The sequence below is a fragment of the Epinephelus fuscoguttatus genome, linkage group LG19 (genome assembly GCF_011397635.1).
Source record: "Epinephelus fuscoguttatus linkage group LG19, E.fuscoguttatus.final_Chr_v1".
Taxonomy (NCBI): Eukaryota; Metazoa; Chordata; class Actinopteri; order Perciformes; family Serranidae; genus Epinephelus; species Epinephelus fuscoguttatus.
This window is the reverse complement of record NC_064770.1, coordinates 11,433,774-11,446,064: the sequence shown is the minus strand read 5'-3', so window position 1 is coordinate 11,446,064 and position 12,291 is coordinate 11,433,774. Positions and strand designations below refer to the sequence as shown.

Here is a 12,291-nt window from a genome sequence, read left to right as displayed (position 1 = left end):
TCCTTTGCTAATTTTTAAGGAGATTTTAGTCTCAAAGCCTGCTACCTACAGCTGCTGAATACACAGATCATTTTAAAAAGCATGATTCAAAAAAAGATTGCATCTATTGTTTAATCTGTTTTGCACTACTCTAAGTGTTTTTCTTGGCATCAGAAATCTAACCCAAATGTAGCCAAACAACAGCTAATGGAAACACCTCTCTTTCCCAGCAGCCCCCTCTCCTGTCACTCTAAACATAACATGTCGACAACATACATGGAAAATAACTGACTCAGCTGTGCTGCTATTAAAAGAGCTCAAATCCCAGAGTATTGCTCTGGCAGCTCTGCAGGCTGTCATGTCGGAGGAGCTCTGTGAATGAGCTGCTGAGGCGTGCAGCTCCTCAGGAGACGAATAAACCCAGAGTCCAGAGCACCTGCAGAGGCCTGAGAAGCAGTAAGTGTTGGCTGGGATTTCATTTCTTACAACACTGAGGTCAGTTAGACATGTCCAGCTCTCCATTACTTGTGCAAGGTGCCAGGACACCTTGTTAACTGACTGGAGGGCTTTAACACTTTGATCTTATCTTTAATTTTATTCTACAAAGCTGCTGTATAGAATAAAAAGTGCTCTGTATATTTTGACCTGTTCAGGTTTTGATTATGTTTCTTTATCTCTTGACTCTGTTGAGGAATAATGTGGCAACTACTCTGTGGCGCTGAGTCTTTGTGAGAGATACAGTATCTATTTCTAGGGCAGTTTATATTTAGACAAACAGCTGGTGCTTGCTCGGCATGGTAAACCTAAACCAAAAGGTTATCTTCAGATTCCTGGTCGGACAAATCTAGAACATGTGAATGTCAGTTTTTATCATCCGATGACAAAAAACTGACCTTGTCAAGCAGTTTCCAACAGATTACACTTTATGAAGGAAAGACTGTCTCTCCAGAGCCGTTATGAAAGATACTCTATGACTCCAACAGTATGAAGGACAGACACCATTGACACATGGACAGATCATGAGACAATGGCCCCCCAGTCACAGACATGTAAAAGGCCTCCCCAGCCATGGGAGCAAGAACTGAAAAATTTGTGGTCATTTTGTGTCTTTTTGTGGTCATTTAGCTTCTTTGTGGTTGTTTTGTGTTTCTCTGTGGCCATTTTGCTTGTCTCTGTGGTAATTCCTGCTTTCTTTGCAGTTGTTTTGGCTCCCTTTGTTGTCATTTTGCCGCCTTTAAAGTGATTTTGTGTCTCATTGTGGTTGGTTTGCATCTCTTATGTAATTATTATAGTTATTTTGTGTGTCTGCTGTCATTTTGTGTCTCTCTTTGTTTTGCCTCTTTTTGTAGTACTTTTATGTCTCTCTGTAGTGCCTTTGTGTCTGTTCATGGTCATTTTGCTCCTCTTTGTGTTCATTTTGTGTCTTTTTGTGGTTGTCTTGCTTGTCTCAGTAGTATTTTTTTTCCTTTTGTAGTGACATTGTGTCTTTTTATGGTTGTTTTGTGTCTCTTTGTGATTATTTATGTCTGTGGTTGTTTTGTGTCTCTTTGTGGTCGTTTGCCTTCTTTGTAGTAATATTATGTCTCTTTGTAGCAACTTTGACTCTGTTCATGTTCGTTTCATGTGTTTCTGGTCATTTTGTGTCTTTTTTGTTTGTTTTGTTTCTCTGTGTGGCAGTTTTGTGTGTCTTTGTGTTTTTTTGTGGTCTCTTTGTTGCAACATTGTGTTCCACTGTGATTGTTTTGCGCCTCTTTGTTTCGCTTCTCTTTTTGGATGTTTTGTATTTTTTTGCAATTATTTGCGTATGTGGTTGTTTTGCATGTCTTTGTGGTCGCTTTGTGCCTCTTTGCGGTCATTTTGTGTCTCTGTCTTTGTTTTGACTGTTTTTGTCATAATTTTTTGTCTCTGTAGTGACTTTGTGTCTGCTCATGGTCATTTTGCATCTCTTTGTGAATATTTTGTGTCTTTTTGTGGCTGTTTTGCTTGTCTTAGTAGTATTTGCTTTTTCTTTGTGTCCCTTTGTGGTTGTTTTATCTCACTTTGTGATCATTTTGTGTCTCTGTTTTTGTTCTGCCTGTTTTTGTAGTAATTTTTTGTCTCTTTGTAGTGAGTTCAATGGCATAAGGACGTTACGACGGGCCCCAGTGCACACTACAATGATGGGCCTTAGAACACGTTATTGTGTGTGTATTGTCTTGACACAAATAGAGACTTGATTGGACAACATTTACATACATTTAATTGAATACTTTTTATAGTTTATTTATAGATTTTGAAGTGTATGTAGAAAAAGCATATTATTTTGTTTTAACTAGCTACTGACTATTTAAAAAATAAATAAATAAAAGAGTAAACCATGACGTACTGTACATGGGTTTGCCTTTTTGAGGACATAAATAGTGGCACCATTTTGAAATCAGGCACATTCTTTTTTTTCATTATTCCTCTTTGAACACAGGAATAAATTCAATGTGGCAATCTGAATCACTTGCAAGGGCCCACACTCTCTACAGGCCCCTCGACCCAATGGGCCCCAGTGCAACCGCACTACCTGCACTGTCTATATTTACGGCCCTGAGTGATTTTGTGTCTGTTTGGTCATTTTGTGTCTTTTTGGTTTGTTTTGTCTCTGTGTGGCAGTTTTGTGTGTCTTTGTGGTTCTTTGTGGTCTCTTTGATTTTGTTTTGCCTATTGTTGTTGTAATTTTGTCTCTTTGTTGTGTCATTGTGTCCCATTGTGGTTGTTTTGTGCCTCTTGGTAGTTGTTTTATTTGTCTTTTTGGATGTTTTGTTTCTTTTTTTAATTATTTATGTCTGTCTTTGTTTTGCCTGTTTTTTTGTAGCCTAGTAATTTTACATCTCTCTGTAGTGACTTTGTGTCTGTTCGTGATCGTTTTGCATCTCCTTTTGGACAGTTTGTGTTTTTTGTCATTGTTTTGCTTGTTTTAGCAGTATTTTTTTTCTTTTTGTAGTGACATTGTGTCCCTTTATGGTGGTTTTGCGTCTCTTAATGATTATTTACTTCTGTGGTTGTTTTGTGTCTCTTTGTTGTCATTTGGTGTCTCTAATAGAGGGAATAGTAATATTGTGTCTTTTTAAAGTAATTTTGTGTGTCTTTGTGGCAGTTTTGTGTCTCTGTTTTTGTTTTGCCTGTTTTTGTAGGACTTTTGTCTCTGTGTGATGACATGACATGTCCTTTTGTGGATATTTTGTGTCTCTTATTTACATCTGTGGTTGTTTTGCGTCTCTCTGTGGCCATTTCGTGTCTCTTTGTTTTTGTTTGGCCTGTCTTTATAGTAGTTTTGTTTCCTTCTCCTCCTCTCCTTCATTTTGTGTCTTTTTGTGGTGGTTTCATATGTCTTTGTAATATTTTTTTGTTAATTTATAGTCACTTTGGTTTCTTTGATGTTGTTATGTGTCTCTGTGGTCTGTGGTCATTCTGCAATACTGTGTGGTTTTGTGTATTTTTGTGGTTCTTTTGTGTGTGTTTTTGGTTTCTCTCTGTTTTTGTTTTGCCTGTCTTTGTGTCATCTATGTTTGAATTATAATTACATTCACAATTCATGTAAACAAATCTTATTTTCAGTTTTGGATGTAGAAATGTAATTTTATCTCATGCACCAATGACTGTCTGTAGACTGTACACAATCCAGTAGGCACAAATGTCATAGAGATACATTCAAGATGCAGTATTTGTCATTTACCCTTTGCTTTCGATTACTAATGTAAGAAGATGGTTAAAAGATGTCTTCTCTGTTTTTATTTCAGACTTGTAAGCATAGTTAGATTTAAAAATGGTTGTACAGGGTGAGATGGATTCCAATGTTACGGAGCCGGAGAGCTTTTGGGTATGAAACGCTCCTTTTTCATGTAAATCATACTCATTAGATCCGAAGTGGTCTTTGACATCCCATCTCATCTCATCCCTATCATCAGAGAAATCATTTTCCATCTATGAAGTATGTTCAAATCACTGAGCATACTTTAACAACAAATACCTTTAGCTAATATTCATACAATTATTTGCTTTCCTCCCCAGATTTAGATGAGATGACACCACTTGAGCATGGTGTAAATCTTCTCATCTAACGTAAAGCAAATAAGCGTGTTTTCCAGAATGTTGAACTATTCATTTAAAATGTGCAAGCAATAACAAAGATATATGTCCTTTTGTTTTATTTTAATTCTGCCCATTTTTCAGGACATCCTGCAGGACATGGACTCAGTGTGGACCACCACTGTTCTCCTGGTGCCATTTGTAGTGGTGCTGACAGCTGGATTTTTCTACCTCTATGGTGTTGTTATGGGTCTGTTGTCCAAAACATCTGTACGCAATAAGGTGGTGGTTATAACTGATGCTTTATCTGGGCTTGGGAAAGGTAACGTCCTTAAACAAATAAGAACTTACTCTGCAAAGTACCAAGACTCTGATCATCCATTTGATTTTATCGTCTTGTTTTCAACGTTTAAAAATAAACGTATCAACAGAATGTGCAGGCGTGTTTCACAAAGGAGGAGCGAGGCTGATCCTCTGTGGGAAGAGCTGGGAGAAACTTGAGGAACTTGCAGATGAGTTGGCAAACGCCTCAGACCCAACTTTAGTGAGTATACCATATACTGAAGAATCTGACAAGTAGAAGTACAGAAGAATTATCAGCTTAATATGTTCAAGGTATCAACAGTAAAAGTAGGGGTTGGACCCCCCCCCCCCCCAGACAAAAGATTTGTGATGAGACAAGTTAAAACAGACGACTACTTTCAATGCGCCATTCGGCATCGTTCTAAAAACCTGCCGGTTCACACCAGTGCAACTAGATGAGATGGTGTATCATCTCTATGCAACAACTTTCTTTTCTTCTTTCATGATTTGCAGCTTTTCAGGCTCATTTTGTGGCTGAATATAATTTGTAGCTTCTTAAAATATGAATGAGGATAGTGATATGAGATACTGGCTATGGTTGCATTTGTAGTAATGATGAAACAGTGAAAAATATACACCAAGCAAATATCAGATGGACTGTATTCATAATAAATATGCCACAATAATACAAGTAAGCAGCGCCAAATAATAAGTCAATGACTGTGTGTGTGTGTGTGTGTGTGAGGATGGAAACAGGGGGGTCGGTGGGGATGGAGCACCTGCAGCAGCAGGCAAGCACGCCGTCTGTGGTTATGACTTGACCAGCAGACTTCACTATAAGCTGATAGGCTTTAGATACAAATGACAATACATTCTAAAACTAGCCACGGCAATTTGACCAGCTTGAGTCATGCTCAGGCGGCCACTTCACACCACTACAACTTTTCTCTGCAACGTTCTAGAACGGTTTCGTCTTGTCACGAATCTTTGGTCTAAAATTGGCTTAAGACGTAAGTCATAAGGAAAGAAGACTGGAAACCACTGGTTTAAACTTTATCAATGTAACTGCAGCTGACAGATAGGTGTAGCAGAATTTAAGTATAAATCAGCATAATATGGATCAAGTACCTCAAAACTGTACTTGACTAAAGGTACCTCCTTGTTATCACTGTTTCCCAGACGTTTCCCTCCAAACTGGTGCTGCTGGATTTTGGAGATATGGACAGCATGCCTGATGTGATCTCAGAGATCCTGGAGTGTTACGGCTGCCTGGATATCCTCATCTTCAACAGCAGCATGAAGGTCAAAGCACCCGCCCAGACTGTGTCTCTGGAGATAGACAAGTTACTGATGGACAACAACTACTTTGGACCGGCCACACTGGTCAAAGGTAGATGATAGAAACACATTTCAGTCTGTGAGAGTATAACAGTGTTGTTGTTGTTGTTGTTGTTGTTGTTGTTGCTTTGAAGTGAATTGTAACATTTCTGTTTCAGGTTTGCTGCCCTCCATGATCTCGAGGAGAACTGGTCACTTGTTCCTGGTCAACAGCATCCAGGGGAAAATAGCCGTGCCTTTTCGCACTGCATGTGAGTTCAGAGGTTTATGAAGGGAAATACATTTACAGTATGATTGTTATTTGAGGGTCTAGTGTACAGAAAGTGGAAAATGGACTTGTAGTTGTATAACACAAACTCACACACCAATGGGAGCTATTGGGAGCATTTTAGGGTTCAGTATCTTGTATCCACAGCTTGGGGTCAGACTGAAATATCTCAACAACTACTGGATGAATTGCCATAAGATTTTAGTTCCCACATTAATTCCCCCTCATGATAAAAAAAACAAAAACTTTGGTGATCCTCTGACTTTTCATCCAGCGCCATCATCAGGTCGGCATTTTTTAGCAGGATTAATGCTTTGGTTTATGACTGAATACCGGCAGAACTAATGACAGCCTCACAGACACATTAGCATGGCTATAGACCTGCTTTTTTGACACAGGAAATACAAATGTTTTATACAATAAATACTATAACAACATATATAATAAATGAATAAATAATAAAAGTGAAAACAATAACAATAATGTGTATGATAGGCAAAGAAAAATGAAACAGACTCAGCAAAATCATCTCATCATACCGTTAGCACATGCAGAGCTTAGTAGAGGCATATGAGGTAAAAATAGTGATGGGGCATACATGGCTGTTGTATAAAGATACTGTGTTTTACTTTGTATATTTTTGCAGATGCAGCCTCTAAACATGCAGTCCAGGCCTTCTTTGACTGCCTGAGAGCTGAAGTGGAAGAGTACGGCATCTCCATCAGCACCATCAACCACACCTTCATCAGCCCCTCTGCATCATCTGAAAACGCAGACGCAGCTGCCTCCAAATCCTTCTGGTCATGTGAGTGAAATCATGCATACACATATTACCTTGATAACTACCATATATTCACGGTCCCTAGAGGATGATTCTGATTGATTTTGCCCTTTGGTTGAGAAACATCATCAGGACCAGATTTTCCTTTAACAACACTTTGGTCTTTGACAAATTAAAGGACAGATTTGATGCATTCTGTGGGTATTTGTGGCACACAGAGGACGAATTATTGGTGGCCAGCTGACCCTTTCCTTAAAGGCAAAATTATCACTATGTTTCTCAGGTTATTTATGTCATTTACTGATCAATATAAACTGAAATGGAAAGGTGACTCTTACATCTACCATACCTGCGACTACCTGATCTCGAGGCCTGTCGTGTAAGAGCTCTGGATTTAAAGCCAAGTTTTATCACCTCTGATATTTAAGCTGATATCATGCTTACATGGTGCTAATTTTTGAATTGTATTAGTTGATTTTTGCCCTGGTATAAACATGTGTTTATCTTCCATCCCTACCAGGAAAAAAACACAAAAAAGAAATCTATAAAATCAAAAATGAGACGGTCATAAAAACAAAAATTTTAAAAAATATTCTTAGACACATTTACCACAACTATTATATCTAGACATGACTTGATAAATTTAAAAATATATATTATATTTATATATAATATATATATTTTTTGCATTTTACCTTTATTTGATAGCCAGAGAAAAATAAAAATAAAAAAAAAAACAGTGAAATGAAGAAGTATTGAGATATTTTACTAAAATAAAAGTAGTAATACCACAATTTAAAAAACTCCATTACATGTCAAGTAATACAAACGTTTGTCCTGTATTCACAATCATACTCGAGTAAAAGTACTCAATTATTACCAGCAATATGTACTTAAAGTATCATTATCATTAGTACTGATTTATGAATGTATAAGTATCATTAATATTCCTGCATTTTATACATAATGATCATATTTTTAGGTATAAAATCTTGAACTTTAGAGTACAAAGTAATTAGAGCTGTTAAATGAATGTGGTGATGTACAAGGTACAATATGTTCCCTCTGTACTGTAGTTGAGCAGAAGTATAAAGTAGCATGAAATAGAAACATTCAATCACAAGTACATCAGACTTACGTTCTTCAGTATAATAAATGTCTCAGATAAATTCCACCACTGATATACAACAAATATGTAAAATAGATATATATAAACTTTGGTTAAGTTTAAAGTTACTGAGATGATGTTGTCGAAATACTTTTATAAATAAAAACCATATTATGTCTCTGCTCTTTGCAGTGTTGTACACAAAAAGACCACTCGGCGTTTCTCCTGACGAGGCAGCGGCTGAGATTGTGAAGACCCTAAGCAACAAGAGGAAGGAGGTGGTAATTGCTCCCTCGCTCCCAAAGGTGGCCATCTACACCAGATCCTTCTTCCCTAATGTGTTCTTTGCCGTGATGGCTGCAGGAGTGAACAACGCTGCTGCCTCTGAGAGCATGTAGTGCTGCTGGTGTACAGCCCAGTGAAGTTACTCACAAGCGCCTATTCATCCATGCAGACAACATAAAATAATAAAATAATAAAATAATAATTCTTTTAGGCTACAATTAAGATGTGAACCCCCAGACTGCATTCAGATCATCTAAGTGCGGATTTTAAATGTTTTGACAGGAATATCGTCTTAAACTTGTAGAGATGCTGATTTTTATTTTTATTTTTTTTTTTTTATTTTTTTTTTTTTGTAAATGTCCATAGGGCATTTGGCCTGTAAAGAACAGGTTGAAGTGACATCAGAAGTACATGTCATATAGAGTTATACATTGATTTCCCATAGTTTGTCCATCAGAAAGAGTTGCATTCTGTTTATTTTGCAGGTTAACAAACATAAAATGATCATTATAGTGCAGAATTTACATAAAAATAGTTGATTATAGAGAAAACATTGTATCTGTTGTTGTATTTGTGGATTGAGAACATGAATAAAAGTATTTATGTCGTGTAAGCCCAAGTTTTGTGAAAGTTATTCTTAATCTTAATTCATATCATTACTATTATTGTTTATTTTTTCTAGTTAAAATTACATTTTCACTACAGTTCAGCGCTGGCACCAGGACTACATGCTGATATAAGAAAATGTTTTTTCTTTCTTTTTCTTTTTTTATTTTACAGGTCCATTTGGTACTAATTATATTAGAAAATTAGATTTTTTTTAAGAAGTGCTCAATTTAAACCAAACCCAAAATATTTATTTCATCATTCAGTTTTTATCAGAATGTTTTTTGGTTATGCTTGCAGTTAATTACAATTGATTTTTTTTTGTAAGAGTAATGATGGAATAATTTTGCTGTCTTCTCTGCAATTGATACCAAATTACACAGCTCTTTCCAGAACATTCTCTTGAAAATTATTTGTAAATTACAGAACTGTAAAGTGAAGCGTCAACAGACAGACTTACATTCTGTACATTTGTTGTCAAAACATATGAAACATTTCTTATCATGACATGGTGGCTGTAATAAATAATTACATATTAAGCAGTGGAAGCCACATTTTAAAAACAGTGTAACCTGTTTATTATGTAGTGTAGAGGTCAAGGAAAGGTCATGAGGAAGTTAATTATTGTCCTATGTGCATGTGGCGCCCTCTAGTGGTCAACCTTTACAATTACTACCCCATGCTACTCAGTCTTATGTGTGTTTCTCATGTATAAATGGCCTATAAAATATTGTCCAGAGTCACTGCGTTAAATGTCCGACTGAGGTATGATTCGGCCGCCTTCAGCACGTTAAAGTCCGGCTGCAGTTTGACGGTGGAACATGACCGACAGAACCGGCGCTTCACTGTCTATCCGAGCAGCGGGGCTGGTAAGCAGAGAGAGCCGGGTGTGACGCTCTGGTGCTGGGGGAGATCCTGTAAGGGAGCCCGGTGCCCAATGCGTGGCCTACTGAAACACAAATCTTTGCGATGGAATAATTTATTGTTAGTGTGCAGCAGTTTCTTTACACATGTTTTTTTGGAGTTCTGCTCAAATATTGACCATGTTGTTTCTGTAAGGAAAGAAAACAGTCAACGAAACTTAATTTAGAAATATAGGAATTGTATGTGAGTTTGCCTAAGGGCAAAGATCGCATGGTTGATCTGCATGACGTGTACTTTATACAATTTCTTTCCAGCCGCCTAACAGTTCGGCATACATTATGTATGCCATAACAATACATTTCAGAACATTTTTGACTAGTTGGCCACAGTAGTACAGCTGAAGTGGGGGCCACTTAAATAACGTTATTCTTGGAGGGAGTTTGGTGCTGTTAAAAATGTCTATCAATATGTTAATCTAGGGGCAGCTAAGGGCACTTTGGGGCCTCATGCAGAATTTAACATCCTCCTAATGTCCCTCACAGCATTAAAATTAAACAAAAGAGGCTGTAATTGCTCCCACAATTAAAAAAAACCCAATAGTTAATTCAATAAATACTCAATTTAATTCAATATTCAATAATTCATAGTAAATAGCTGATTTTGGATGTTGAATTTGCTCATGTTGGGGTCCCTTTTTATCTTCGATGTCCCAAGGAGCTGTGTTATGTTTATTATGATTCGAGTAGATTAAATTTGGTCTTTCTTTTCCTCCGTCTGCAGGTGGCCATGACTGTGCGGTGCTGCACTACAGATTCACTGGAGAGAAAGAGGTGGACTTAATGTCAACTTATGTACCAGAGACATACAGGGGCCAGGGTGTTGCTGCAGTGCTGTCACAGGTAAGTTAAACTTTTCAGGCATCAGTTGGTTTTAAAAAGCTGTAATGATGTTTTAATTTATTTAATGTTCCTGTTGCAGGCTGCCATGGACTTCCTGGTTGAAGAAAACCTCAAGGCTCATATCTCCTGTTGGTATATAAACAAATACATTGAAGAAAACCCTGAAAAAAATTATAAAGAACTCATCATCACTTGACTGCAGCCTGTTGGTCCAGTACTTCTACCTCAAATCAACTATAACCTCATGTAAATAACTGTGCTGTGCTCCAGAGGCCAAATGGAGGATGTGAAACATGTCGTACTTGATCTGCGTCATCTAAAAGTCATAATTCACATTATATTTCAGATTATATAGATGCCTGATTAAACCTGTTAAAATTAGGGACAGTATATTTTTTATTACTTTGTAATGAACATAAATGTAATGCCTATTAATTATGAGTAAATTTACTCAAAATCTCTCAAAAGAAATTGAGGGTTCAATGAAGGTGTTTCTGCGTGATATTGATTTTATTTCAGTTTTTTGTTTTTTCAATCTGAAATAAGCAAATTGATCCTTTTTTAATATCAGATTGCACTTTTTAAATTATTGTGTCTGTATCTGTCTGTGTAGATTTTCTCACAAAGTAGTAATATTTATTAATTGTTTAATATCAGGAGAAGACATGGACAAATCTATGAAGGCATGATGTTAATGATAATGTCTGTACATTAAAAACAAAACAATGTATTTGTAAGATGTATTTGTTAATTAAAATGCAGTCTCTCTTCACTGAGTATTTTGCTATCAGGGGATGGGTGGGTTGTTTCCGGTGTGAGTGTTGATGGCCAATCACAACAACTATATGAATATCGTCACTGCATTGCTGTATGACAAGATAATATCATGGTGCAAAAAATGTAAAAAATAAAAAATAACAATACCCATTTCATAAGAAACTGGAATTTTCCTTGAGCTACGAGGTCCCCATGAGCCCAGAATCTAAGATGAAATTGCATGTTATATCTTGGATCCTCGCTGCCTAATGAGATTGTTTCTGCCACCACAGCAGGAGAAATAATAACTCAGTGTCAGGTTGTCTGCAGGGGACGATATGTCGAATGATGCCTCTGGTAAGAACAAATAATCAAAGAGATGAGCAGATATAACAGACGTGACACTCGGAGGTGACTGAATAAAAATGTAGGTTTTAATTGAATTTGGTGGAGTTGTTTGCCCCAGTGGAGAAGTATGTTTTGAGTACAATTTTATTTTACATCTTCAGTAACAGGTAGCCTATACTGTATAACTAAATTATACAGAAATGCATTTCTGTGTTGTGTTAGAAATACAAACAAGCCTTCCCAGTTGCTCCTATCATATACTTTTGATCCAATAGATGTCAGTCTTACTCCATTAAAGACCCTTCATTCTCATTTGGTCTGGTACAGTGAAGTTAATGTATGATTTATATCTCATAGTAGAAAATGTCTAACAACCATTTGACCAATAAAAAGTGTCAGTCCAAGATAAATCATGAGAGAAGTGTGACCATCAGAGGCGGTTTAAAGGTATGTGAATTGACTAAAAAGCAAATTCCTGATCTAAAATCGGACATAATGTTTATGTTTTTAAACCATCAGTGACAGAATCAAAGCATGGATAAAAATGTTATTTTGTTAAAATATTATACATGTATAACAAAAAAAGTGTGGGGGGAAAAAAGTTTTTTAATGCCATTTCCCAAGCATATTCGCAGACGTCCTCGCATATGTACGTACCGTAAATTTGCCTGCCAAGTAGAGATCATCAATATAGCAACAA

At 36.8% G+C, this 12,291-nt stretch overlaps 2 protein-coding genes across 2 annotated transcripts; both read left to right on the top strand.

The window, feature by feature from the left end:
• Nucleotides 1-279: 279 nt before the first annotated feature.
• Nucleotides 280-8,737, top strand: LOC125880055 (dehydrogenase/reductase SDR family member 7C-B-like). The gene is made up of 7 exons (XM_049562289.1): nt 280-435; nt 4,180-4,357; nt 4,467-4,579; nt 5,518-5,728; nt 5,835-5,927; nt 6,591-6,749; nt 8,026-8,737. The coding sequence occupies exons 2-7, from the start codon at nt 4,195-4,197 to the stop codon at nt 8,229-8,231; spliced, it is 945 nt and encodes a 314-aa protein (XP_049418246.1). The 5' UTR covers nt 280-435; nt 4,180-4,194; the 3' UTR covers nt 8,232-8,737.
• Nucleotides 8,738-9,391: 654 nt separating this feature from the next.
• Nucleotides 9,392-11,407, top strand: LOC125879394 (protein NATD1-like). The gene is made up of 3 exons (XM_049561247.1): nt 9,392-9,593; nt 10,369-10,487; nt 10,567-11,407. Exons 1-3 carry the CDS (start codon nt 9,440-9,442, stop codon nt 10,681-10,683), a joined length of 390 nt encoding a protein of 129 aa, XP_049417204.1. The 5' UTR covers nt 9,392-9,439; the 3' UTR covers nt 10,684-11,407.
• The last annotated feature ends 884 nt before the right edge of the window (nt 11,408-12,291 follow it).